A 27,946-nucleotide genomic window follows, 5' to 3' on the forward strand; every position below is an offset into this window, starting at 1 on the left:
CTGCTCCTGCTCCTCCTGCCCGCTCTCGGCACTGCCCTCCGCTGCGCCAACCTTCGCACCCAGCAGACCACCTTCAACTGGGACAGCCTCCAGCTCCTCCTCGCCATGGCTCCTCGCCTGACACACACCTGCRCCCAACAGGACCCAACTTTCCTCTTCCCCAACACCCTCCTCACAATCCACGACCCACAACAAGCCACCGCCGCCATCCTATGCATCCTCGAGCACCTCTTCACCACTCTCAGCAGCGAAAACACCCCMGCCCACTGGGACGCGCAAGCGCACCAACAGCTCCTCAACCAGCTCCACGACCAAATCCAACACCTCCAGCAATGCCTCCCGGGCGCCACCAGGGATTCCAAAACCCGAGCGCCTCTCACCCACCAGCTCAGCATCGCCACATACTTCCGGCACATCCAGAACTTCCTGCGCACGCACAACCACAGCCCCTGCGCCTGGGACAGCGTCCGCCTCGAAGCTCACACCGCCTTCCAGCGCATCCACAACCTCACCCGCATCATGGCGGATTAGACACAACCYCTCCTCACCACAACCAACCACCCACGCAGCCCTCACCCTACACCTGCCCCTCACCCTCAGACCGTCGCTCCCATGGCACCCTCCTCGCATCACCCCGCAACACCCACACCATCCCGCCTCCACCACCGCCTCCACCACRCAGACTCCAGCAGCATCGTGAACACCCACAGCCACGCTCGGGCACCCTGCCCACCAACGTCGCCCCRCGCACCTCRACCCCACGCCTCCTCCCACACAGGACACCACCGATGGCAAACACAGAGGCCACRTCCACAGACCCAGCCCCAGCGCRAGACACCCGCTACTTCCTGCTCTGCACTGACCACGCCCCTCAACAACGGAAACGCCTGGTGCCACCAACTTGCCCACACACTCACACACCGCTCCAAAAAGTACCCCTCCGCTTATTTATTTAACTTATCCTATTTAGTCTGATAAGTGTACCCCTCTATTTATTTAACTTATTCTATTTATTCTGATAAGCGTAGCCCTCTATTTATTCCTTCCATTTATTCGAGGCAAATAAAGACCTTTTGTAAAAACTTGAGCGTCACGGGCCTCACAGAATCTCAGCACGACCCTTCCAGTGGGAAGCCACCGCCAGGCATCACCTGCTCCAACACTCTCCTCCAAACRCCTCGCACCACGGCGGGGGGCTCACCTCCGTCTCCAGAGGAGCCGGGGACGGGACACCCCCTGTACGGGGACAGCGGCTTGCGCCACCCCATGCGCAAGACCTTGCGCGAACCCGTCTTTATGCTCAGTCGCTTTTCGCAGAAGCTGCACACACACTTTCATGGTGTGCACTTTTTTGTGCTCACCCAGCTGACCACATCTTTCTGTGTGCTATGGACTACCCTCACCCAGGAAATCAGTGTATTTCAAGAACTGATCAATACTCTCGTGCTGGAAAGAGTACTCACTTATTTATTTATATTATTTTTTATTTTAGTTTTATTTGAGAAGGTTTAAAAATATAAGTATCTTTTATTGAAAACTTACCTTGTCCAAAATAATAAGTTGTCCGTATTTGAAGGCACAGTCTGCCCCAACATTCATAGCCAACTATTCTGCCCATGCTATGTACCCTCCAGCAGAAACCTCTCCCTCCTCATCAGCCTCACATAGGCCACAACAAGCAGCTCCACTGGGCCAGCTCCAGTGCTTCCCTCCAATAAACTGTAGCCTCATTGATACTCTCCCATAGTCACCACAGCATAGGTAAATGTACTCTGCTTGTCARCTGAAGACAGTAGAAACTCCAGATATTGACAAAGACATCATTACATCCTCTTCCTGAGCTCAGAAAGCCTGTACTTCGCCTGCTCAAATCTTTATAAATTCACTCTGGATGTATATTGTCCCATCAACTGGCCCCTCTTTTTCATTGCTGTTCTCTTCCAAAAGTGCTTTTCCTCTTAGCAGGATGTAAAACCAGCAACATCCAGATCCTCACTTCATCTCCTTCACTATCCTCTTTGAGTGTACAATGAGCAAAATCTACAACCATATCCTTGGCACAAGCCTTCCCAACATCCCACAGAAGAGTAGGGGCCAAATGGGGGATCACAAACATGCTCCTGGCTTCCAACAGCTCTAGACAGATGGCAAGTTGTCCCAAGTAAGAGGTACACTCAGCCTTTTAAGTCTTCCCCAAGGAAGGTGACACTGGGCACCCACCTACCCTGATTGCCACCCAGCAAAGCCTACAGTTCTCATCTCTCCACCCCTGCTGCTCACATACACTGTGTACACTACTGAACCCAGGCCACAGTTCACATCTTTACTCCCATGCTTCATGTCCTGCACATCCACTTGCTGATAAGGCAACACTTTCTCATGGTCCAAATATAGTTCATCCCTTCGTATTTAACTAATTCTTCCCAACATGCCTCATATACTCCTCTTTTCAGTAAAGTTATCATCACTTTTCTATTTTTGCAGAGAAAGTGTCTAGTGTAGAACCAAGAAACCTATTCCTAATATTTTTTTTGAATATTGATCAATATAATTTTTATTATTTTTATTATAGTTTTTTTTTTGTTTTGTTTAATCTTAATCTAATATGCTCCTTTTTTCTGTTTCCTTGCTTCTCCTGTTTCCCTGCCTCATATTCATCAAGGCAAATATTTTGTCCATAGGTTTAAGTTTTGGATAGTGTATACATGTGTGGGGCAGGGGAGGTTCAACTTTAACATCAATTTTCCTAATTCATCATGGAATCTCTTATTTGCTTTTAATAACTTCATCTCAATTTATGTAATTGCTGTATTTTTTCAGCCATCCATTACTTCTCCGGAAGTGATATCAAGTTGTCATATCTTCATTTAGCCAGGTCTTTCCTTTTTTTTCCAACATGGAGTTATCTGCTCTCTCTGGAACTTTTCCAGGTTTCAGAACTTTTGCTAGGAAAAAAGACACCCCCCAAAATTTTCAATAACACTTCTTCATCACTTATTTCCAAGTCATTGCATCCCAGTTATAGGGGACCCTGAATTAACACTATCTACCAAATATATGGACAACTTCCCAATAACAGAATGGCCTGTTGTTCATTTTTATCTTGTAATACAGACATGAAGGTTCTTCTGAAGCAAAAGAATAGTATCTCTTTCACAGTTTTGTTTTTCCTCATTGTATGAAATATTTCATCTTTTTATCATTATCTAATACTTGAGTTTTTGGTCTCAATTTTCATTTCTTCCAGCAATTTTTGTCCTGTTATTTTCTTCCACTATTTTCTGTAATTCCTAGCTTCTGAATTATGTCCACTATAAGCAATACTTCTCAGATTTTTCTTTTTAAATGCATTGATAGCTGTTTTTACTTCGTACCATAAAGAAGATTTTAGTATAGCATTAATTCATTATCTATTCTCAATAAGATTTTTCATTTTAACTTTTTCTTCCAACTTGAAGAGTTGACCCTAGCTTCATCATTTCTTCTAATTTGATCATTTCTTTTAACTTGAAGTGTTTCATCTCTAGCTACATCATTATTATTTTTGCCTATTCCTTCTTTGATTTTTAGTCCACAGAATAATTCCTCATTTTCAGATGATGTTAATTGGAGAATTCCTATTTGGTGCATATCACATCTGAATTCAGAAACAGTCATGTAATATTTTTAAATTCCAGCATGATGCAGCACTGATGTGTAACTCCAGCCGGACTGACTTAGTATTTCACAGTAACAATGCGTTTTCCCCAAAGCATCCTAGAGGGAAGAGTTAAGGAACACTAAAACCTATCATACCTGTACAATTTAGCATCCTGTAGATAAACACAGTCAAGAATGGCAAACTCTGCTTCACTGGAACAATTATAAAAAAACACTCAAAATCATTCAACTTTGAGCTCCCAGAGAAAAGCCAATTAGAAGTCTACAGGCTACCATTTCCATGTGCCTTCTTATTATGTGTTATTTTAGAAATATCATATACATGTTTAAATATCAATCCTTCTGTTTCGTCTTGTTCACCCTTAACTCTTGGGCTTGAATGGGCTCGAGGCAATTAACAAATTTCTTTTCTCCATGTGCTTTGCTGCATCAGATTTAGAGTTATCTACTTGCTTTTTTTCCTCCATTTACTGCCACCACCTCTAAATAACCTCCGCAATTACCAATTCCTGCACCCTCAGAACCAAACTTGCCCACCCAAGTAGTACAGTCTGCTGGCATGACCCTGTGAGACAGCTACAGGTACAAAGTTCTCCTGCCCAGAAAACAGTACACAATTCAGCTAACAGATGTGAAACGTAGGCTCATAAAAGCTAAGCCGCTCTGCTAGAAATTGCTTCATCTCCTACCAATGTAACCACAAAGATACAGTCCTGCCTTCCCAAGGATGGCCCAACATTTTACATGTCATTCTAGTCTTACGCCCTTCAGCCAGTGGCATACTTCCCAAACCTTCTGCGTTTCTGAGGCATCCAGGGTGTCCAAGAAAAAATTCCCCTCCTAAGTTGTCTGAACCCATCTGTGCATTGTGGTGTTAAAGCTGCGGTACCACATGACCTCCACCAGGAGTTATCTGTTCACCACTTTCAGAAGCCTGCCCAGTCTGAAGGTTGCATCTTCCCAGCCCCAGAAGAACGGCCAATATGTTGTTACTTATCAACCTCTCTGAAAGAAAATACCGTTCGTTTTAGTAGATAATTCTTCCAAGAATTACGCCTTCATCAGGTTAAGATCTTCACAGATGTGCTTTCTCTTCTCCCTCACCCTCAATTCTTTTTTTCTCCCTCTTCCCAGGATGACCAACCAAACAGGAATTTGTCTGGGACATCCCTCTATTCCTTTCGACTCTGAATCTTTAGCTCCTTTCAGATTCCACATGGAAGACCTGTTATTGACTTGAGTCTGACTGCAAAATTCATTCAGTGCTACCTCTCTCCAGATTGCTGTTTATAGCTCCAATTCTGCCCCTATAAACACAGTGCATCACATAATCCTCTTACTTTTCTCAGGTGCACACGACCAAACTTTCCAAGTTCCTGACTCCAATCTTGTGGAAATAAAATCCTTACCTTTCCAGAAACTATGCTGAGATTCTTTCTGACTCTATCTAGAAGCTCAGCTTCTCTCATATGCAGTTCAACCTTACTCATTGCTAAGAGGAAAAGCCCACACTCAAGATTTCAAAGATGTTTGAAAAGATCTCATATTGCTGTGACAATCCAAGTAAAAAGTTCTCCACTCAGTAGCAGAAAGTATTTCAGTATGCTTACAGAATTTGCAGGATGGACAAATGCAGGTGGCAACAATCATTCTTTTTAAATTTACACCACCTAGAAAAACTGTTTGTGGATAATCAATCAAACAGAATATACAATCACCATCAAGTTTGTATTGAATAGAGGCCAACTCTGAAGATATCTTGTTTAAAATGAAGAAGTCAAGCCATTTACTTACCATTGGCAGCCTGGATTGAAGCATCTGGAGATCATCATAACCATAAATCTGCTTAAAGACAGATAAAAAATACAACATCATTATAACACTTTTCTCTAATAATGACTGATTTGGGGTTTTAAACTGAGCTTGATCTAGGTCCAGCCCATTTTGAAGGTGCAAAGTGCATGTCACATTGTGCTATCAAGGTGCAGTGTAGGATTTTAAGGCTAGTATAGCTTAAAATGGCTTGTCACCCTAATATTATTTTTCAGTGACAGCAGTCCTCTGAACAGCATTTAACTATGCAGTCTTCAATACTGTTTTCACAGATGTGTCATTCAACAACTATTGAAAAATCTACAAGGCGTTCAGATCTGGGAGTAAATGCAATCAATCCTTCTCAAAATATGATGATTTAAGATTTAGTGAGAAGGCCACAAAGCAGTCACATGATCCCTCAACATTGTGTGAGATGAAGAAAAACATCAGAATAAAACTTCTGATTTGGAAAACAAGCAAATAAAAAGATACTGAACCTAATCAGACATCAGGAAGCTATGTGCAATCTTCCAAAGCGGGCAGACAGGACATAGCACATTTCAAGCACTACAACAAACCTACTTCAGTAAGACAAACCTGAACGATTCTAATTTGACTAAAAGGGCCTAAAACCTGATTCCATTGAAAACCATAGTAAAATGCACATTCAGCTTCAACAGTAGTCAAATCAAGCCTGTTTTGAAATTCATAATCAACAGTAAACTCCCACTGAACGCATTTCACATACTCTTCAGCACCTGGAATAGGGATCCTAGATGGAACATGTGCTAACACAAATGCCTTGGCATAGACAGCAGCAGGTCTAGAGGGCTTACTTGCAGCAAAGGCTAAGTAATTAATGACAAATACAATTAAATTGCTTACTGGGTAGGCAGGCAGAAGTCCTCCAGGTCCCACAATATACTGGTTATGCAGCAAGGGTGGTACACCTTGGGGCAAGTTTGGGGGAGCTTTGCCTGTAGAACCAAAATACAGATACTTTAACAAGCCTTTAAGGGAAGAAGGAAAAAAAAAACAAAGAAAGAAAAAATAAAAGGAGGGAGTCAGCCTTGAGACAATAGAGCTCATGAGCCCTAACATATGCATTATCACAGCTTCTAAAGAGCAGAGTCGCACAGAAGACTTTAGTGTTAGTTAATGAAAATGCTTAAAATAGAGTGAGGAATTTGACCCATACCTCAAGTAAGGGAAAGCACAGATTGCTTTAGACCGAAAACAACAGTATCAGAGAACAGTCTGATTTTGTAAACTTCATCTGAGAAGATTACAAGAATTATAGAAATTTTTCCTTTCCTTGGACCTCTCTTGAAGGTAAAACGTAGGTATTGTTCTCAATCTAAGACAGCAAATTCTCTGCTCTAAATTTCTGCTGTGTCCACACATTCCTCCCTTGTCCCCATCAATAGAAACTAATAAATGTTGTCAGTATACTTTCTGTGGGTGACTTACTGCATTCAAGAAAAGCAAAGAGAAGAAGGCTGAGGCAGTTTCAATAGCATCCATGAAGCAGTACTAAGACACAGAAGAGTAAAAATACACTTTGTCTGGCCAGTTATCAGATGCTTCACTTAAAAAATGTGGGAAGGGGAAAAGAAGAAATCTTTGTGTTTGATCTTAATACTTAAATCATTACTTTCTCTCCACAGGATTTTCTTTTAGTTGTTTAAGTCGATCAGAGAAACAACAGGGCAATTTAGCATTGTTCCCACTTCAGTGCAAGAAGCCTTGCCACCTTTCTCTGTGGATATCCTTTTCAAAAGCGGTATTTGTTGTGGCATGACCCAGACATCAGATACCTTCTTTACTTCTGTAAGTGTGGCAGCAGGGATGTGACATATGATAATGAGGACACTGCAGTGTATTTTGATACTGCCAGATAAACTGAAGTCACAGAGAAGACTGAAATTAAAGCAAATGTGAACTCACACCAAGAGCTGATCACAACCCAGAATACTTTGTCCAGAAAACTGGACAAATTTGCTAGTCCAAAACTTACAAAGTCAGAGTTGCTCTAGTGTCTATTTATAAAGCTCTTTGGGGATAGAATGTGCTATATAAATGCTACATAACACCCTAACAAATATTTCAAATATACAAAAGCAGGCAACTTTATTTTATAAGCATGATGAAAATGCTAGCCAAGATTGGATTTCTTAGTGTAGTTATTGCTGGTGAGATGCTCAGCTGACAACCCTGCTGACTGAAGTCCTCTATCCACGTGATCTGTTAATACTGCGAACCTGAAGATACTAAGGGAGCTGCCCGTGTAGTAGCAGCTGGTATAGACACACTGGTAACGCTCAGGCCAAGGCTGTTTGTAGTGTTCATATTGCTTGCCATGCTGACAACCGAAGAGGTGGTGCTAGTGGCTGAGGTTGAAGCAGTTGAAAAGGTTGTTGAGGGCTGGAGCGAAGTTGTGTTCTCAACACTAGTGTGCTAGAAAGGAGACAAAAAGAATGAGGATCACAGAGCAAATAAACCACAGCAGAAGATGCTGGGAGAAAACAAACAACGTTTTGAACAGCAGCAGCACATGGAAGAGAATGTGCAATATTATATGYATTATCTGCGTATCAGGCAAGCAACTAAGTTGCATGCTTGCAATTTTTTCTCTTAAGTGTTCAAAGAAAACTATTACTGAGAATTAAATTTGAATAGCTATATCCATCACAAAATTATATTACAATAACTCAAATGTCCCTCTATTGCATTATTTCTTGCCCTTTGATTGCATACTCCTTTAAGCTAGTACTTGTTATTTTAAATAAACTCTCATGTTCTTCTAAAAGACAGTATTTGTTTCAAAAATAAAATAGGACATTGCTATCAAGATTTCCTCAAGATATTTGTGGAAATTAAAACTACAAAGCCCTATAATATGATCAACGTGGTAAACTGAAACACAGACCACATACACTAACATGTATCAGATACAGGAACATGCGAGTATAAAGGAGTTCCTGGATTGAAACCAGCACAATACAGTGCCTTAACCGTAAGCTGAGCATAGAATCATAGAATCGGTAAGGTTGGAAGGGACCTCTGGAGATCATCTAGTCCAACCTCCCTGCTCAGCAGGGTCACCTAGAGCATGGTAGACAGGGTTGCATCCAGGTGGGCCTTGAAGATCTCCAGAGAAGGAGACTTCACAACCTCTCTGGGCAACCTGTTCCAGGGCACTGTCACTATCCCAAGGAAGAAATTCCCCTCACGTTCAGGCAGAACTTCCTGTGCTTCAGTTTCTGCCCACTGCCTCTTGTCCTGTCACWCGGGACAACTGAAAAGAGTTTGTCCCCATCCCCTTGACACCCTCCCTTCAGGTACTTATACACATTGATAAGATCCCCCCCAGTCTTCTCTTCCCCACGCTGAAGAGGCTCAGCCCTTCGATCATTTTTGTAGCCCTACGCTGGACTCTCTCCAGTGGCTCCATACTTGCAAAACAGTATCATCAGTTCACAGTAGCCAAAACAACTTTGACCACAGGAAAGAAGCACATTTGGATAAATGAATTTTTAAGATATATACTCAGTATGGACGGAACATTACAACTGAAATACAGATATTAGGAAAAGACATGCTTGGAGTAACTTATCTGTGCGCTCTGATGGGATCTGTACAGAGGTATCCCATCACAGAACTACCACGCAGTGTTCCTTTCATTTAAGTTTGTGCAACCTCATCCAGAGCACCCTATTCAACACTATTTACTTGTTATCTCAAATGCATTAAATACACAGGTAACAGCAATATCACGTGGTAAATTTTAAAATAACCTGTTAAGAGACATTTGTCATTACATGCATCATGCATGTACTTGTACTTTGCCAGTTAACATCTTCAGTGAAGGCTGCTGACACTCCGTATTTTGGAACAGTTTCCCAGAGCCACTTTTAAAGATTATTTTAAATATACTTGCTACAAGAAATTCTTTCTTTACTCTCTCCCCCGCCTGGAACGGAAAGTTCCTCTGCAGTTGTGCAACAGGCAAATCTCTGTAAGTTATTCTCGATGGAATACAAATCACAAGTAGCAAAGACAATCTTTTTGCCACTAGAGGGCTGGCAGTCTTCCTTCTCCCCTGAGATAAAGCTCATCTCAGTTCTTGGTGTACTGGGACACAATGAGAATTGAGAGAAGGTCTTAACCATCAGATAAATTGACTACATGCCAAACATCTGTTGAAACACAAAGAGAACTTACTGCATGTGATGTGCTTGAAGACAACACTGAGGCAGGGGAAAGGCTGCTCTGATGATTGGAAAGGGAGCTAGAAAGAAATTGTAAAGAATTAGTACAATTAATTTATATCCTAGACTCAGCTTATATCTTAAACACATATATAAAATATATGGACAATCTTTCCTTTAACTATTTTCTTACTATCTACTGCTTAGTGTAAAAATTTTAAGTGCATAGTCAACCATTATTTACAACATGAAATGAACAGTCTGCCAAAAGAGCATGATAACATACTAATATCTGACCACATTGCAAGAAATGTTGTGATAAAAATCTAAAACGCTACTCATTCCTATTTATCAGTTTACTATATTTTTTAAAAATCAACAATTGCTTCAAGAATTACAAAGCAATGACTCCAGGACATTTGATGGCCAAAACCAGAAGAGTACACCAGAAGAAGGTCCACAGGACACATGGGTTGTTTCTCATTCTTTCCCTGAGCAACTGTTACTGGTTGCTACTGGAAACAATTACGTGGTGAGGCAGTGCTTTGTTTTGACTCACTAGAGTGTTTCTGATCATTTAATCTGCATAATATTTGTTCAATTAATTAAAACTATAGAGTATTTGGCCCATAAGCCTGCCAACAGCCCCAACAATTTCTTGGAAGACAAAGATTAAAAAAAACAGCAAACAAAGATAATCTGTGAAAGCAGAAAAATTAGACTACTATAGCATCTGGAAATTCAATCAAGTCCCATTCATACTGCTACACTCCCCTCCAAAGCCATTCCCTCATTTAAAACATGAATCAGAACAATCAGTTCATTTGTACACTGGAAAAAGGTTCAGTTGTACACTGTAAAATGCCAAAATAAAGAATCCATTACTAAAGGACATCCTCAGACAACTTAAATTTTAGGAAGCAAATCTAGTCTCAGCATCACCTTTTTCCCTAGTAGAGTACGCCTGTAAACTTGAGGCAGTAACAGCAGCACCAATTCTCATCTATAATCCAAAGACCATTAATGTCTMCTTGAAAGGTGGCTGAAATTGGTTCTTAAATTTTTACATTGACGAAAGTTATACCTTACCTTCAATGTCAAAAACAGAGTTTTCATAGTATGATATCGAATAAAAAGAATAAACATTGAACAAAGCCAACCATCACACAATGACTTAAAAAGTGGGCTGTAACCGTTCCTGTATTTGCACGTTCACTTCAAAATATCTATGATTTGGTGTTCAGCAAGCTCCTCTTCAAGTGAAGCAAGAGAGATCCTGAACACAACAAATATTTTAGTATTTTCCATGGAAATAGCCATAAGAAAATACAGCAGTGTTTATAATAAAGTTTCAGACTAAACAATATGCCCTAATTTAAGAGCAGACAGTTCTGTCAGTTGGTCAAGGTGAGGGTCTAGTGCAAGTCTTGGAAGTTTCACAGATTCATTTCACTTTCAGTCTTTAAAACTGTTCYCCATCTGTAGGAATCAGGATGATAGGACTTCAAGTAGCAAGCAAAGAAATGGTTTTAGTACCTAAAACATTCCCTCACCCACATATCACTCTTCTAAGCAGCCCTAATTCATTACCTGACCTATAGCAGAGGCTCAGATAAGAGCTGTCAGCATAATAGTCATACATACTTGGAATTCAGGCATCATCTTTTCATGTCAGTAAGCATCTGTCCCACAGCATCAACACTCCAACCAAAATTTCAATCAATATTAAAAGTTTTTCAAAAAATGAAAATTCAGAGAGGTGATGTTTCTAATGTGAACGGAACAACTCTCACTATTTGATATATTCACAATTCTGTTCAAGAGAAAACACTTATGGTATAAAGGGTATCAACAATGCCTGGGAAACAGAGAAAAACTTGTGATATCCCATATATTTTTTGGAATAGCCAAACACAGAACAAAGGTCAGTGTTAAAAACTTAACCAACCAGTACAGCCTCAGGATGTTACATGCCTAAGGACAGAGCTCAAGTAACAGGTTCTGAAAAATAAATAGATAATGTAAACGAGCTAAGCTGTGCTGAATGCACTTCCAAGAGCAATAGTCTGCTATTTGGAAGTGTCATAAGGAAAAGCCTTAGAAGAATCCACACATTGTCCCTACGGGAACATTTCAGTTTTTTAATTTTAAGAAATATAAACATGAATGAAACTACAATGCTTAAAATCAGCCAGGAAGTAAACTGTTAAAGAATGATTTCAGATCTATAATACCAAACAAATAGCAGGCACCGCAGACAAAACAGGAAAAAAAANAAAAAAAAAAAAAAAAAAAAAAAACAAGTGGGGGATCAATTAACTAACTGGCATAAAATGGAAGTAGAAGCCCTTTGAAACACGAAGTTGTTTTCACATCATGAAAATTTGAGGGTAACAGCTGCTATATCATTAAGAGGGAGCCCAGGGCTTACACTTCACAGCCAGAAAGATCCTGTTCTCTTTGAATACCTCTCCTAATTTCAGTTAATGACAGAAAAGGGGACCATATTGTCTGACAGTCTCCCTACACAATCACCCTTGTATTTACCCCCAGCCCAAAATTCAGCTCCTTTCAGATTACCACAACTCCTGCTGTACCTGCTTAACTGGGACAGTGAGCTGTTGGCCAAATCACTGGACTGAGGCAAGCTGGGCAACGCTGCTGAGTGCTGTGATGCTGAAGGCAGAAGTGAAGCAGTGGTGGACACCACGCTAGGCAGTGAACCAGCAGAAGGTAGAGAGGGAGAAGGCTCTGTCTTAGACGCTGGAACTGATGAAGTAGCTGCAATAAAGTTAGAAAAAGGCATTCAGAGATGAATTCCAGCATACATAATATCCCAAGCTGGATTCAGAAACACAACGGTATTCTCCACTGGGTTTACAAAAAACATGGTTGAGAATCAGTAACAGTATCAAGAAGTCTCACTACTAAAGAAAATTCAGATAGCAACAGAACTATCAGTTTTTCCCTTCAAGCTTGTCATCTATAATAGATTTATGATTTTCACTGGTACATATGTAACAGAATACAGCCTTGTGCACTTCATCTCTCACTATCTGATTACTAGCTTTTGCCCACAATTCCGTCCACATTTTAAAGTTCCTTGCATTTGATTCCAGCCCCTTCCACAAAGCGAATTACACAGAGTCTTCAAGGCACTGCACAAATCTACTTTTGCCTCTACCCCTGCTTCTTCTCTTCTGCAGCACTATTCGAGTCTGAAATTCGGATCACTGGAGTGCGAGGGCACACAAAACTTGCCAGTTCGGAGCACTCAGTCAAAAGTATAGAGTAAAACAACTTACAATAAAAAGGCCGCATCAAATATAGCATTAAGCACCTTTAAAGGCCAAGGAGTTGTCAAATACTGACTTACTTTATTTGACACCGACAACAAGAAACGCTTAACACTGAAGTTGTATTTTTGGCCTTTATATGGTAGAATCAATTTACCATAAATGTGCCTTTCCAGAGGATGACTATCTTTTATTAAGACACTGAAACACTCTACCACCCAGGATAAATCTCCTGCTGTTCCTATACTATTTTCTTTTGTCCTCTGAAGAACATAGAATTAGAAATACTCACCAATAAAACTCAAGAAGTGAATTTAGCCCTGCCTTCTGCTGGACCATGCTTTCATACAATACCAGAGATCACTATCCAAGGGCTCAATCATTAATTTGTATGCTTGTGGGGATAAAAGTAGTCAACTTAAAATGCTCACCAAAAGCCAAATACATACTTGGAAGTTAAGCATCACTGCTCACATTATTCTTTTGGTTTTTTCCCTAAATGTCCCAAGTTAGGTTGCTGGATTGAATGCTACACTCAAAGAAATCAAGAGTTCTCAGCCTCAGTAATAGACATGAGGGTAACAGAACAGAGAAGGAAATAAAAGTGACAGAAGTGAAAGCACCATCATGAAGGAGACAACTAAATCACCCCACATCTCTTGGCAATATTCTTTTAAAAATAAATAAATAAATAAATAGACGTTAACCACTCTCAATATATTTAGAGTGATTTGTTCACTTCCTGAAGTCAGAGTAGATGTCCCTTATTTATGGGAATGAATAATCAATTTCATTAAGAGACTTTTGCAAGATGTCTGGACATGAAGCACAATACCCCACCACCACCACTAATAAAAGAAAAAAAAGAAAAAGTCAGAAGTATCCAAAGTATAACAACAGTCATGTTTTGAATGACTTAAGCTTTAGAGAGGATGAAATCTGAATAGTAAAGAACAACAATAGCAAAGATGAGAGATGAAAAATACTATTAACTAAGGCTATTAGAAGCACATATAGAAAGATAAAGGTCAGTACTTTTACACGGTAATAAAGAAAGGTTAAAAATAGTTAGGACACATGGAAGAAGGTGGATTCCAGCTTACAGGCTTGAGATATAGGAAAAAAACAGAAGTCAAAAGAGAACTGGCATAGAAAAAGGAACCAATTATGAAACTCTTACAAAATAACTACAAAAATATTAGAAATTCTTGGAACTGTTTTCCATACCAAAAAGGTATGTCCTGTAGTGAATTTCAACACCTTGTTTATTAATTCTGTACTTGAGAGCAAGAAAGTTTTCCATCTGAAAAGCTGTCTTACATATTACAATTTCTTTTAAGAGGTAAGTTAAACAGAAGCTGCTGCTAAGAAAAAATATTGTTTACAGGTTTGAATACTCAAGTCCTTTCTACTCGTAAGTATAAATAAACAAAAAGTTGCCCCACTCTTGACACAACTGATGAGATGTTTAAGAGGAGGACAGATTTAAAATTGAAGTGCAGCAATTACAAAATAGATTAATTCACACTGCTGCCCTGAAAACTTCCATAAAGCTGCACATAAAGGCCGGAAGAGCAAGAACTGTATTTTAATTATTTTAACTCCAGGAAAAGAGCTATCAGGGCACTACAAGTAAAGCAGCACGCTAAAAACAAGCCAATACAACGAAAACAATAATGCCTATATTGGAGCCAACACTGTAGTATTTTCACTCTACTGCAAGACAGTAAGCCACACAGCAGAGGGAGCCTGGAAGTTACCTTTATTGCTCACAGGGTTGCAACAGGGCATAAGTTGCACTACAGGCAGTAAGAGATACTTTAAAAGAATGTGGCTTTGTTGAATTACCACTACAGGCTAATCACAGCTTCCCAAATGGGAACTGGAAAAATTAGTTAAAAATAGTAACAGATAGATAGATAGAAATATAGATTTAAAAATACACACACACATTTTTTTAATATGTACACACACATACACACAAATTTCAGGGAGAAAAAATAAAATAAAAAAAAAAAAACACAAATGTGGCAGCTTTTCTAACTCTAAGACTGCCTACGGTTGCACATTTGGGTATATATTTAATAGGGCTAATTTCATATATTGGTATTAGCCAATTAGCAAGCTTTATGTTCTTTGCAAGTACAAAATAAACTCAAATTGCTCAAAGATAAACAGAAAGAACGGTACAAAACCTTAAATCAGGTATCACTGCTACTACCATGTGCATACCAAGTAGTGAGGACAGGTCAGAAAGAGAGTTCTGTGTATAATGGAGCTTTGTGAAAACTTACTGTCAAGAGTTGGCTGTGTTCGAACACCACTGTGCCCATTCTGTAAACAAAAGAGAAAAGAGTAAGTCACCTTACAGCGGTATATTAAATTTTCAGACTGATTCACACATACAACATGCTTCATGCAAAATTCTATGTTCATTCTAAACTTAAAGACAATAAAGGTAGGAAATTAACTGCCTTTAACAAAACCACATAATAAAGTTGTCTCAAGTGCAAGGTGTCCTGAACAAACAGAACTCCACACACTGCCCAAACTATGCCCATCTGAAAGACTTTCCCATGTATGGTATACAACATAAACTGCAGGTTCACACCGATATGCAAGAAAGAGAATTGCGTTAACATATAGGAAATGGTTGTGCTTTTGATCTAATGCAACTCACAATTTTAACTATCCAAGTTACACAGAGACGCCAAAATGCCATTTTTTTCCATTGAAAGATAAGACTTGAGAAGCACCAGTTGTTTTTTGGATAACGCTGGAGTACAGAAGTGGATAGTCTATGCTTGATCCTCACCAGTACATACGAGCTAGTACAGAAGACAAGTGTAACTGAGCCATTACATATCAAAGGCCAGATGTAAAAAAAAAAAAAAAACTTAAATTCTCACAAGTTCCTTAAGCATTTAATAAATTAAGTTCTCTTAACACAAACCTACATTCCTTATACAAAGAGAGTAGGTGCTTTTGAATACTGAGAGAGAAAGAGAGAGAGCGCGCGCCTCTCCGTCCTAGATAAGATCTCCGATATGCTTTTTAAAATAAAACATGAAACTAATTCCCGCTGGTGTTTAAATCTAACAGAAAGAGTAATGCTGCAGGATCCACAAACAGTTTTAGATCCGTTTGCTAGGTGCCCTATAAACTTAATAAATGATATCACCTTTGGACAGAAACTGTCAAGATACAGCAAAATATCATGACTAATATTTATATAGAGAGATAGTTCCTTTCTGAAAAGCTAAGCTTCAGGGAAGGAAATTCAACTAGAATGGTGTTACTAGGAAAAAAGGTCAGACAGCAATTTAAGATGTCAAAACCTGTAAGATCAGAGGCTACTGTATCCCAAATACAGTACGGCAAGAAAACAGCTACATGATAAGAAAAGAAAGAAAAAAGAACAGAATGGCTTGGGAATTAAAGATATCACTTGGTTTGGTTAAAAGTATTAAAATAGCAGAGTGATACAAGTCTAACGTATATAACATGAATATTTAAACTCTTTTGAAGGTCTTATTTCTGAAATTCACTCACCGTAACTGCAACAGGGGTTGATTCAGATGGAGCCATGGAGCTTTGGTACGCTATTCTACTATGCACAGAACTCTGGTCATAGGAGGACGTTGTTGTTACTGGGCTAGTGCTCTGGGATGAGCAGGTCAGACTGGAAGAGGTGATGGCAGAGGTTGTGTAGGTGGACTCCTGTACTGTATTGGATATTGTCAAAGAGGTATTCAAAGGATCACTGGAAAAAGCAAAAGTTATTTATCATCTTGGTAAACATCATCTCAAATACCTGCATGAAAATATCAGCTCCTATACAATTATCTAGAACCATGTAAGAGATGCTCAAATCCATATAATTTATATTAGAAATCAAAATAATGAGAAACCTGTAATTTTGCTTTCAGAGTTCAAGTATCATAATCCCACTTTTTTAAATAGGTCCACAGAAGTCTGGTATATGATGACACAGACCTGATCTCTTGCAATAGACTGTTACTTACAATATTATAATTCTAAGAATAAACTGCACAAAGGGGAAAAAATACTCTAAAAATATCCAAGACTTACTTTCTAAACAGCTTAAATCATTTTATGAACTATAAGTCAAAGTTCATTTTACAATATTTTTGAAAAAGTTTCTGGTAGTTTTTTACTGAAGTAAATTTTTTTAACATAGAAACAATAAGTGTTATTAGTATGGTTGTACTTATCATTGGCAATTTCAGCATTTAAGTTAGAGCTTCTGCGTACTCTTTTCTCATCCTATAGGAACATTAGATCTGCAATCTGGGGCCAATTTATTGACACAGATAGATAAAAAAAAATCATCTCTCCTGGATCAGAAGTAGAAGAATTGGGGCTCTGAGGAAACAAACCCTCAAAAAGATTTGAAAAACAGGACAATTAAACATGAGAAAGTAATGCTGAAAAGGGCACTTGATTAAAAGTTTATTTACATCAGTGTTATCTCCAGCTTCTCACTCACTCATTCAAATAGATTTTGATTGCCATTAGAAAAGAGATTCCTCCTTTAAGATGTCACCCACAGAAAACGGAGTCTTACAAGTCATCATATTTCCCCGTTCCATTACATGGTAACTTTGCCGTGACATTTTTGGCACAAACCTGACCCTTGAAGAGAACATGTAAGAGTACACAAAGGGAACTCTCACGTACTTTACAGATTTTGAGTACAAGCTATTGTTGGTCGTCTGGCTGGTATTCTCGTTGCTTGAAGTTGATCCAAACTCTGGGAGTGCAGGCTCTGACCCAAACTCCAGAGCTCCAAACTGAACATTTAACCCCGTCACATCAGCTGATCCAGGCATCTCCACTGCAGAGGCAGGAATCTTGAGAGAGAGCGAGAGAGAAAAAAAAAAAAAAAAAAAAGACGTAATTCTTTCATATACGCTAGCTAAAGCTATATGAAAATAAGATCTCCCTTTTCCTTTAACTACAGGCTTATTCAGTTACCATCTCAATGTTTGCTGCTAACTACATCTACTACAGCTTACATTGCATAAATTAACTATATTTTTTAACCTGAAATTGATTTATTGATTTTATGCCCTAATTTGGGGCTGAAAGAGTAAGCTATGCTATTCTGTAATTTCAAGGCATCATCCATGTTTATCCCCCTTCATCCAACATTTACCTTGTAGACACCACTAAGTCAATCCAAAATCACTCAGAACAGTCATTTTCCACACAGAGCAATCAGGTATGTGCTTGGGAAAGACCACATCACTGTATTTTGGACTGTAAAACTATCTAGCTTAGAGTTTACTCCTTCTTAGGCAAGAAACAGACCACATGCTCTCTTCCTTCCCAGTAATTTACACTGCATGTCTACAGAGGACTAGCTCCACTGAATTACACACCTTGGATGCCGGAGTTATCCTCCGCTTTTGTGGTTTCATCTGTTTCTGCTGGGTTTGATGGGCAGTCACTGCCTGGTTATCCATAGATATGCTGGGGAGCTGCAACATTTTGCTAACAGCTGTAGAGGCGTCTACTGGCGACGGCTCTCGGAGCTTCACCTGGGAGGAGAAGGACTCCAACCCAGGAGGAGGAACAGGGACTGCCTGTGTTTGTTGCTGCTGTCGTTGAGTCAGCTGGCTCAGAACTGGAGATGGTTCAGGCTGGGATTTGAAGTCTGGCCAGCATTTGGAAAAAGAAATACCAAAATTAAAGCATTAAAATCTGCTCTCAGAACGTCTACTCTTTAATGTTGAGAACTAAGAGGGGCGGGGGGGGACAGGACACACAACATAGTTTGCTGCTGTGGCACTCTTTATTTCACACAGTTTACAGCTATTATGTGTACCATCTCAGATATCATCGCAAGTTTAACACTGCACGTTACCATTCCAATAATAAAAGCYAACACGTGATTTTCCCCAAGTTTTGAGCTAACATTATTTAACCTTCTTTAAAAATATCAGAATGTATATTACAGTCACATAGTATTACCACATATTAGGCCTCAAAAAACAGCCAAACACTTCAATTTTCACTACAGTTAACTGTGCCTCTAAATTTTGGTTACTTTCAAAGAGTCTGGAGTTGCCATTTAGAGGTACTATGAATTAGGATTTCCTGACTCTAAAAAGGAGATTCTCAGCACAAGCAAGAAGTCATCTATCATTCTAATCTGTGTGAAAGTCAAGAGATACTAGATATGGGAATTTTTTTCCAAGTCTTCCCTTTCATAGTTTTCAGATTGTGGAAGTCCAGCAATGGCTCAGAGCAGTGGCTAATAATCGTAAGAGATCCACAGCACTCACAATGTACAAGATTTGTATATTCAGTTGGTAAACTGCATTAGAAAGCAATTTAAAATGTACATAAATATTTTAGCAGCATTACTGTGTGCAAAAGATTATAACTGCTACCAAATTGGCTGCTTATCTATTTGGAAACATGCGTAGACACATGTAAACACAAGATAGATACAAGACCTATCTTTCTTCACAGTGAGAGCACTGCCACAAGCTACATTGCCAAAATAAAGTTCATGCCATTTTTACCTCTATTTATCCTAATTTTACTCAATTAAATGAAAAATCTATACAGTTATGAAAAGACAAAATACATAATCTGCATCATTCTCAGGAAGTGTAGACTTGTACATGAAGAAAGAACACTGATATGGGATGCACATTATGAGGAAAAATACTCATTGCAAATCCATGCAGTGGTTAGGAGAGAAAAAAAAATGAAAAAAGACAAAATAAGGTACACCTTTATATTTAGCTAGAAGCAGCATAGACAGAATGATCAAAATAAGTATTTTTACAATTTGTTGAGAAACAGTCACATTAAATTTCCATTTAAATTTTCAGTACCTTAATTCAAAGACATTACATGAAAGCTCAACAATTTCTAAAGCTGCATCACTTATTATTGATAAGCTTAAATCTCTCAAAACTTATTTTGTGATATTTTCATAACATCATTATCAGCAAATAAGTGGAAATCTATATGTTCCATTCAATCATATTATTAGGAGTACATTTCAAAAAAAACATTCATCAAGTCCATTTTAAACTCTTGTTTTGCTGAGAAATCTCAGACTAGGATAGAGAGAGAGAGAGAGAGAGAGAGAGGGGAAACTATGGCAAAGTACTTACCAAACTGACTAAGGACTGAAGACTGAGAAATGGGGGGCTTTAGATCCCAAGATGATGTGGTAGTCGTGGTAGTGGTGGTAGAGCTACTATTGTTTTGTTGAGAGGTAAACTGACCCAAACCTGGAGATTTCAACTGGTCCAAGATTTGGGATCCAGTAGAGTTTGCCAGTTTAGAGGATCCAAGTTCTCCAAAGCCAGAACAGAGAACTGCAGACTAGCAAAACACACACACACCCAAAAAAAAAAAATGAGAGAGAGAGAGAGAGAGAGAGAGAGAAAAGGAAGGGGGGAGATAAGCATGTAGTAAATAATTTGAACATCACCTTAAGATCCATGCCTTCAGCTGCTACTTGGTTCAACCCTTTTCATTACTAATACTTAAGATTACTAATAAGTAACCAACTAAAAATTCAACTATTGCAGGGTAAGACCAGATTCTTTTTTTATGCACTGATTTACTTCCTCATTATGCCTGGAATAGTGTTTATTTATTTGAAACCATGCACCTCAAAATAGCGCATATTTATCATTAGGTTATGTGATAAAAATCTCATCTCCACGTGCACTAAGGAGCGCAGAAGCACAATGACAGTTGGAGGAACCTGAACTACCTACTCAGAGRAACTAACCGAGCTCCTCCCAGAGCTGTCCCAGTAGAGCATCAGCCCCACTGTGCACATRTGAACCCCAGTAAAGACGAGTCAACAGGAGCAGTTCTCCAAAGCACCTTTCACACTGGGGGGGAGGGGGTTACTGCCTAAGGACAATATTATGCATTATGGGATGCAGGGGAAGAGCATTTTGGGATCATGCAAGACTCATCATGAGATGTCTAGGGGAGAAAGAGAGGCATCCAGGCTATTTGGAGAGGAATAAATATAGGAAACTAGGGGGATAAAGAAGACCTGTCGCAGCTAAATAGCTGTAGGCTTCTTTGGCTATGCCCTGTACCAGAGTAGTGCAGTCTGTCCTATCTTCTTTTTAAATTCCTTTCTGTTTTTCTGGGTGAGGGACATTCTATTTTGTATGCATGCGTGTGTGTGTGTGTGTGTGTGTGTGTGTGTGTGTGTGGTGAGGGTGGAACATATGTCTGAGTGCCAGCAACTGCAGTCAGACCACAGGTAGTAAGGGGCCACGTGTCTGTGGTGCCAGCAGCTCGAGAGACCAAACCAAGTGAAATTAAGTGTCAGTAACTGAAGGGGGTTCATAAGTCAGAGGGCTGATGCATTTGTGGTGCCAGCAACTGGAGTGAGCAAGGGTATGCAAGTGAGTTTACAATTGCTAACAAACCTCAAGCCAGGCAAAGAGGCAAAGTGACACTGGAGCTGTATGTGCGTATGTAGGATCTGGGAGTCAACTAGGACACCCGCTTGGGTGTGCGTGTCTGAGGGCAAGCCCACAGAAGCAACTAGCTGGCTACTGGGGAGGTCAGTCCCAGTCAACTGCCAGAGACACTGTGAGGTCAGCTGAGACCTATTTGCATTAGCATGAGTCCTGTGTGTGCACAGTATGTGCATGCACACATATGTGCATGAGGGGTGGATGGTAATTAGGGAGGGGAGTTATACCAGCAACTGGAGTGTTGCTGCTGGCCTTGGGGACTCCTATGTCCAGATGCCAGCAACTGGGTAGACTGAGGATCTAGGGCCAGCTCCTGAACGGGCTCAGCATCTAAGCCTAGCTGCTGAAGGTATCCACAGTGCATACAGGTGTATCTGTATCCCCCTAATGGACCTTCTTCCTGATCAGCCAGAGGGAATACGGTGAGGCTGCTGGTGCTGTTTGTGTGAGTACTGTGTGCAACTGTCTGTGTTGATGTGTGTGGCTGGCTGTGTATATATGTTGTATATATGTGTTTGTGCAGATGCCTACTGGGAATATCTTCTCAGCCTTGCTCCTGGTTGGACCCGGGATCACGTTGCTGCAGCAATGTCACTCCATTGGACTAGAAGGTTTGGCCTCCCAAACTAAAATTTACTAATAGTTGTATTCATTATTTGAGAAGCTATTCAAATACCCAATTTCAAGCCCTCAAAATTATTAAAGAAGGGAAGTCACTTTTCTTCACTCCAGAAAACTCAGAAATAGTCAGTTTTCCACAAAGAGCAGTCAGATATGTGCTTGGAAATACCACATCACAGTTTTCTGGCATAGAACTTCACTTTATAAACAAACAATACCATCCCAAATCAGGATGCATTAAACTCATCTATTCTCTACTAAAAAATTAATACAAGTACTTCATGTAGACTAAGAAAGAATCACCTAGCAAAAACATAAGAAGTCATGTATTTTACATTTTTGTGAGGATATTCTTAATCCAGTTTCTTCAACATCTGCATCCTAAATTTTACAAATATTGAAATAACTCATGAAATAGCCACTACTGGAAAAGTTGTTTGACCTGAAATATTTACTCTTCAAGATACAGAATATTTAGAAACTGTAAAACAATTTTACCAGACTCTGAGGAGAATAGGAGTTTACAGCACTGGAGCTGCCAGTTCCTGATGCCATCTGCGTGCTATGCTGAGAATTTGTGAAGACTAGGGCTTGGCCAAAGGTCTGCTGCTGGGGAGCCTCAAATGAGTTGCCTTCTGTTTCTTGGGTGGAAGTCACAGGCTTTTGAAGCAGTGTTACCAAATCAATGCTGTAAGAAAAAGCAAAGTTTAGCTAGAATAAATATGACAGTTAAGCAATGCTGAAATTGAAGAAAGCATTAAGTCTTTGTGAATTTTGCTCATCTACCTACCATACAAGAACTCTCCATATGACGAAGTGGAATAGAGGTTTCTACTAGAAAGGGAAATTATGCTAGCTGAAACTTTCCACTACAAAGAGAATTTAAGCATCTTTTGCACCTTTCCTCAAATATTATCAACTCCTACCACATCATGCATCATAAAAGTAACCCATATAACTAAAATAAGTATGTAGCTTGAGACAAGTGATAAAAGAGATGCCACATTTCAGTGAATTCTATCTGCCAACTCACTATACACATCAATAATCCACATCCCCTGGGCCTCACATAATCCTATAAAGAGTAAGGGATGAAAGGCCTACCCCTGTACAAGGTGGGCATGAGGATGGTAACAGACAACGTCACACAAGTAGCAATTCAGTGATTGCCTGATTACATAGAAACCGCAAGAGCAGGAGAAATAGAAGCTAAGTTTTCCAGATAGTAGACACATATCCAAAATTGTTCTAACATATATACCTAAGCAAGGTAAGAAACACGTATTTTCATATATTTAACATGGCTCATCATCCCCTACCACATTTAGCAGAGGTTTATCCAAGGTAAAACAAAGTATTCATACAATAAAAAGAAATTACTCCAAAAATTATGACTGAAGTTTATCCTAAATACACTGCAAGCTTGGGCTGAAGAGCTACTTTCAGTACTTTTATTACTATGGATAAAGTATACTAGAGATATTGATCAGATATTGAAGCAAGCATCCAAAAGGCTTCTTCTATGAAACGAGGGGAAAAAAAGCAAGAAAAAAAAGCTAGAACTTGAGTTTATAAACTGCAATGTTTTCTGTACATCAGAACTAATGCATATCGTTTAAGAATTAAAAGAATATAGACTCTACAACAATTGACACCATGCCACCTCCAAGTTCCATCCATGTTGTAAGCAAAGTTTTACTGTACTCTTAAGTATAGAACTTAAGCTGTATCAAAATGTTTGGGACCATAAGGCCATCTAGTTTCAGATATCACGCTTTCTGACTACAGAAATACTGATCACACAGCTTTATTCGGTTTTCCTGTAAGCTGAGGAAGTGTTAGCTAAACCAGACAACTATTTCCACATCACCATTTGTCAGGCACTGAGTGAAGACAAAGAAAAGCAAGTAAGGGAGTAGCTACCACATTTTCGGTTCTCTATATGAAATCACTAGCTTGAGCAAAGGCAAGTAACCTGGATGATGATCTGGAAATTCACCTTCTTGCTAATGCAAGCTTTTCTGTTAATATATTTGTCAAAGAGATCCAATACTTCTTGAACCTAGAGGGTCCGGCTTTCTATTTTCTGCCTAGCAATATCATGCTTCCTTTTCAAAAGTAGAACACTTTCTTTCCCTACTATATTGTAGTCTTTGTGTAAAGACACAGTCTTTTCAGTATTATCTTCGTGGATTTGACATCCACAGTCAAATAAAGGTAACATAGGAACACACATAGAACCAACTATTTACAATAAGGCTTTCACAATTTTAAAATTAGCTTGAGCAATCTCTGATCAGGACCATCCTTGTGTTTTATTCAACATTAATTTTAACACGTGCAAGCTAATATTGCTTCAGTAAGCGAATCATTTTTAGGTGTAGAGGAAAAGGTGGAAGAAGAGCTTACCTTTGCCCAGGAGTGACATGATTCTCAGCTGGAACAGAGGAAGCAGTAAAGACCTTTGTTTCAGAAAGCTGAAAGAGAGAGAAATAGTATTTTAATCATACACATGTTGACACCTCACTGCTACAACATCTGCAGAAATTCCATCCTGGTCACATACTTTCAGAAAACAGTAATGTCAGGCTACCACTACAAGCAGTCATGATGCAGCTCCCTTTAAAAAGCTAAGAAAATTTAGTCCAACTTCAATAAATTCTTTTCCATAGAATCATGTACCAATTTAACTAAAATGTTATGAAATGTAATTTATTGAACACACCAGTGTAATCATGTAAGTTTCGGCAACAGTTTAAGGGAAGATTTTACCAGTAGAAACTAACTATTGTGACAGCAAATATATCATCAGTGTGAAGACAGCTCACATAGACGTAACTTAGGACTTCAGCAGAGGAGCTCTGATAAAATCTGTTGCAGAAGTCTAACACATCCCACCATTCCCAGTCACTCATTTCATCTATACCTTTGTTTTACATTTCAGCTCACATTACCATTCTGATACAATAAAGACAGAGCAATTTGCACAGGTTGTTGGGGGACTGAGGAGTCTTTTGGAGGGTTCTTTTGCTTCTTAACAGTTTTTCTGAAAAATAGAGCTAAATAGGTGCAATTTCCTAGCGCTAATTCCCTTCTTTTGACAAGAATACTTAAAATTAGAACAGCTCTTAAACTTATATGTGTTAGGTTTAACAAGATAAAAATATGTATATATAGCGGTCATACTTTAAATTAAATTTGCACAGTATCATCCTTAACTACATTGGTGTAACTCTATATTGAAACTAAAGAATAACTGATCTATTCAAACAGTTACAAAGAACCCCATTAAAACATGATATTTGAATAGAGCTCTTGCAGGAAATTATGTATTTTTAATTGCATATATTGGCAGCAGCCCATCTTAAAGGACATCAAGGACACGAGCCAATTTCATCTACTATCCCATGGGCAGCTCCACTGAAAGAACATATATAATCAAATATATTCATCTGATTGGGATTCTCTTATGGAACACTGTTGATTTAAGCAGAACACAGTAGGGCTGACTGGGAGCAATCGCTTAGCACTCAAGAGGCACAGTTCAAGCCCTGTTACACAAATAGAAGTAAACCAACAGGCAAGGGAACTATTTCATATGTACTCTGCTATCATCTACCTACATGCAACACTTACAAAAAAAAATGAAATTCACCACAGTTCCTCCATAATCCTTGCTGCCAATACACATTTAACCTCGGCCCTCTGGAACAGATTCCACCTCTCTGTTCTGTGAATATTGTTGCATGGCCACAACACTATTTACTGACAAAAAAGAAATTTCAGCTCAGGTATATTTGCAATAAAGAAAGGCTCTTCTTCTGTTGCTCACTCCTTCTCCTACCTTACACACTACGTTAAAACAAGTTGTACTGTGCTATTTGTAGCATTAAGAGATTCCTGCATCATATGGTTCAAGGAGGTCAACTAATGGCAGCCTATGGTCTGCAGTCCTGCTATTAAATATTCAATTCTCTGCAATGCCAATAGTTTCTGACACCCACTTAACCTAGAATAAGACCAACTGTGACCAAAATGCTGATGAACCTTGAAAATTAGGCAAATCAAGGAGACTGAGGACGTTTGTGAGGACCCACAAAAGCATAATCTAAGTAGTAGGGAGGAATCTTTCTCCTCAAATAAACTAGCATACAAAGTCTCTAGCTACCAGCTCTGCTACATTCAAGTTTAAGCTACACACTGTGGCAAACTCCGCCACAAGCTCAAATCAAGTAACTAAGTCTGCTGGGATTATGGCATTTGTCAGAATGCATAACACATGCAGCAGCTGAAAAGTTTTTTGGTACACAGATATAGCTACTGTTTCTTAAAAATAGTATTATCTTCCCCTGACAAAACTGGTTAGGCTAACCATAAGTTATACTCGAATTTTTCACTTAGGCATTGGCATACCTCTGCAGTTCAGCTCTTAAACCTATCCTTCTCCAATCACCACAGAGACAACATATTTAACAACGAGCTACCATCTCCTATTGCCAGTTGATATGGGATGAGAAGAGCCAATAATATACCCAAGCATCCTGATAAAAATCAACATTATCAAATCAGAAACAGTAAAACCTCGTTAGTGTTTCGGTATCAGGAACTGAAGTTAAAAAAATTAAAAACAAGCAGCATGAGTACTGCTTCCTGGTAAAAGAAACACAAACTAAAGTATACTTTCAAAATTTTTAAGTGTTGCTGTTTCAAATAAAAACTATGACAACCAATATTTTTCAGGAAACATTCGCCTTCATCCACTTTCCAGCAGTTCTGTTTCTCCTCTGTTCATAGTTTCTGCAGTTAAACTTTTTTTTCTTTAGATATGAGAAAATGATCACAAATGTAATAGGAAAACAGAGCTCTCTATTACCTTAAAATGTATCTGATATTTCACTGTCCAAACACTGTCCAAAGATAAATTCCAGACAGGATTATTAGATCACAAAATCTAATCCTTCCCAGATTCTCTACAACCTCTGTTTTGTAAAAGCAATTTGTAATTGATTACCAATTTGATTGAAACTTTCGGAATCAAGTTCAGCAGAGTCCAAATACAATAATATCAATCAAGAATGATTAGGGGAGAGGAAAGAACACCTACATGAAGAAAGACTAAAACAGCTTTTTTTTGCCAAAGCATTATCCTTTTAGGAGATCATGCTGACCTACTCTTTTTCCACTGTCCCCTATAACTCTGAAATATTTCAGTTACTGCTTTCCAAAAAACAGTCCCTTGTTCTAGAAGCAAAGCTTTGCATTCCTTATTCCTATAAAAGAAATACACACTCTGCTATATCAAAACAGTTTTCATTAGAACAGGTCGAATCTAGCAAGAGTTCCAGATTTCTCTGCATGACAAGCTTACTTTTATTTGCTACTCCAATAATTTTTGCATTTTCCACACATTTTATCCAGTAGCGATTTTCTGCTTGCTTCCAAGTCATTGATGAAGACACTAGATGGCATCTGGCCTAAGACTGAATTCCCATGCAGCCCTCCTGGAAATTCCCACACTCAGTAAGGAGTCTCCTGCAAAAGGCTGCTTACTGAAATCTGCAAGTCAGATCTTAATCCACTAGTGTGTTTTCTGATATCATACAGTTATTTTTAAAACACAACAAAAGATGCAAGATCAGTTATCTCTTAGCAGGACAGACTRCATTGTCACAGTTAATTTATAATTTACTTAAAGATCAAGAACAACTTTATTCAAGGACCTGTTTTCCATAAAACTCCATTTAGTGGCACAGACTGTACTTCCCTACACCTCCATTTTTTAAAATCAGACAAATCATTTTTTCCCTTTATTTTTCCCCAGGCAGGTTTGAGGCTCTTTTTTTTT

General features: G+C 39.1%; 2 protein-coding genes and 2 non-coding genes across 6 annotated transcripts in view; 1 reads left to right on the forward strand and 3 right to left on the reverse strand.

Annotated features, from left to right (window-relative positions):
* The first annotated feature begins 27 nt into the window (after positions 1 to 27).
* LOC146596925 (interferon-like) lies at positions 28 to 552 on the forward strand. Its single transcript, XM_085303001.1, has one exon. It carries the CDS (start codon positions 106 to 108, stop codon positions 529 to 531), a length of 426 nt encoding a protein of 141 aa, XP_085159127.1. The 5' UTR covers positions 28 to 105; the 3' UTR covers positions 532 to 552.
* Positions 553 to 3,556: 3,004 nt separating this feature from the next.
* The window catches only part of UBAP2 (ubiquitin associated protein 2), a 76,825-nt gene continuing 52,435 nt past the window's right edge, over positions 3,557 to 27,946 (reverse strand). For 2 of the 3 annotated variants that reach the window (XM_085303004.1, XM_085303002.1), the window contains 12 exons: positions 24,511 to 24,578; positions 22,600 to 22,789; positions 20,140 to 20,353; positions 18,388 to 18,662; positions 17,684 to 17,856; positions 16,535 to 16,745; positions 15,277 to 15,316; positions 12,284 to 12,467; positions 9,700 to 9,766; positions 7,737 to 7,932; positions 6,361 to 6,452; positions 3,557 to 5,505 (listed from right to left, as the gene is read on the reverse strand). In XM_085303004.1, the coding sequence (XP_085159130.1) occupies positions 5,173 to 5,505; positions 6,361 to 6,452; positions 7,737 to 7,932; positions 9,700 to 9,766; positions 12,284 to 12,467; positions 15,277 to 15,316; positions 16,535 to 16,745; positions 17,684 to 17,856; positions 18,388 to 18,662; positions 20,140 to 20,353; positions 22,600 to 22,789; positions 24,511 to 24,578 (2,043 nt within the window). In that variant the 3' untranslated portion in view covers positions 3,557 to 5,172. The remainder of the gene's footprint in view (positions 5,506 to 6,360; positions 6,453 to 7,736; positions 7,933 to 9,699; positions 9,767 to 12,283; positions 12,468 to 15,276; positions 15,317 to 16,534; positions 16,746 to 17,683; positions 17,857 to 18,387; positions 18,663 to 20,139; positions 20,354 to 22,599; positions 22,790 to 24,510; positions 24,579 to 27,946) is intronic. The other variant, XM_085303003.1, reaches the window with a different exon arrangement.
* LOC146596927 (small nucleolar RNA SNORD121A) lies at positions 18,183 to 18,266 on the reverse strand. The gene has a single exon (XR_014895598.1). It is a non-coding gene; the product is annotated as a small nucleolar RNA SNORD121A (small nucleolar RNA).
* Positions 22,207 to 22,290, reverse strand: LOC146596928 (small nucleolar RNA SNORD121A). Its single transcript, XR_014895599.1, has one exon. It is a non-coding gene; the product is annotated as a small nucleolar RNA SNORD121A (small nucleolar RNA).

Source organism: Rhea americana, unplaced genomic scaffold (genome assembly GCF_003343005.1).
Source record: "Rhea americana isolate MKP2758 unplaced genomic scaffold, rheAme1 scaffold_196, whole genome shotgun sequence".
Classification (NCBI taxonomy): domain Eukaryota; kingdom Metazoa; phylum Chordata; class Aves; order Rheiformes; family Rheidae; genus Rhea; species Rhea americana.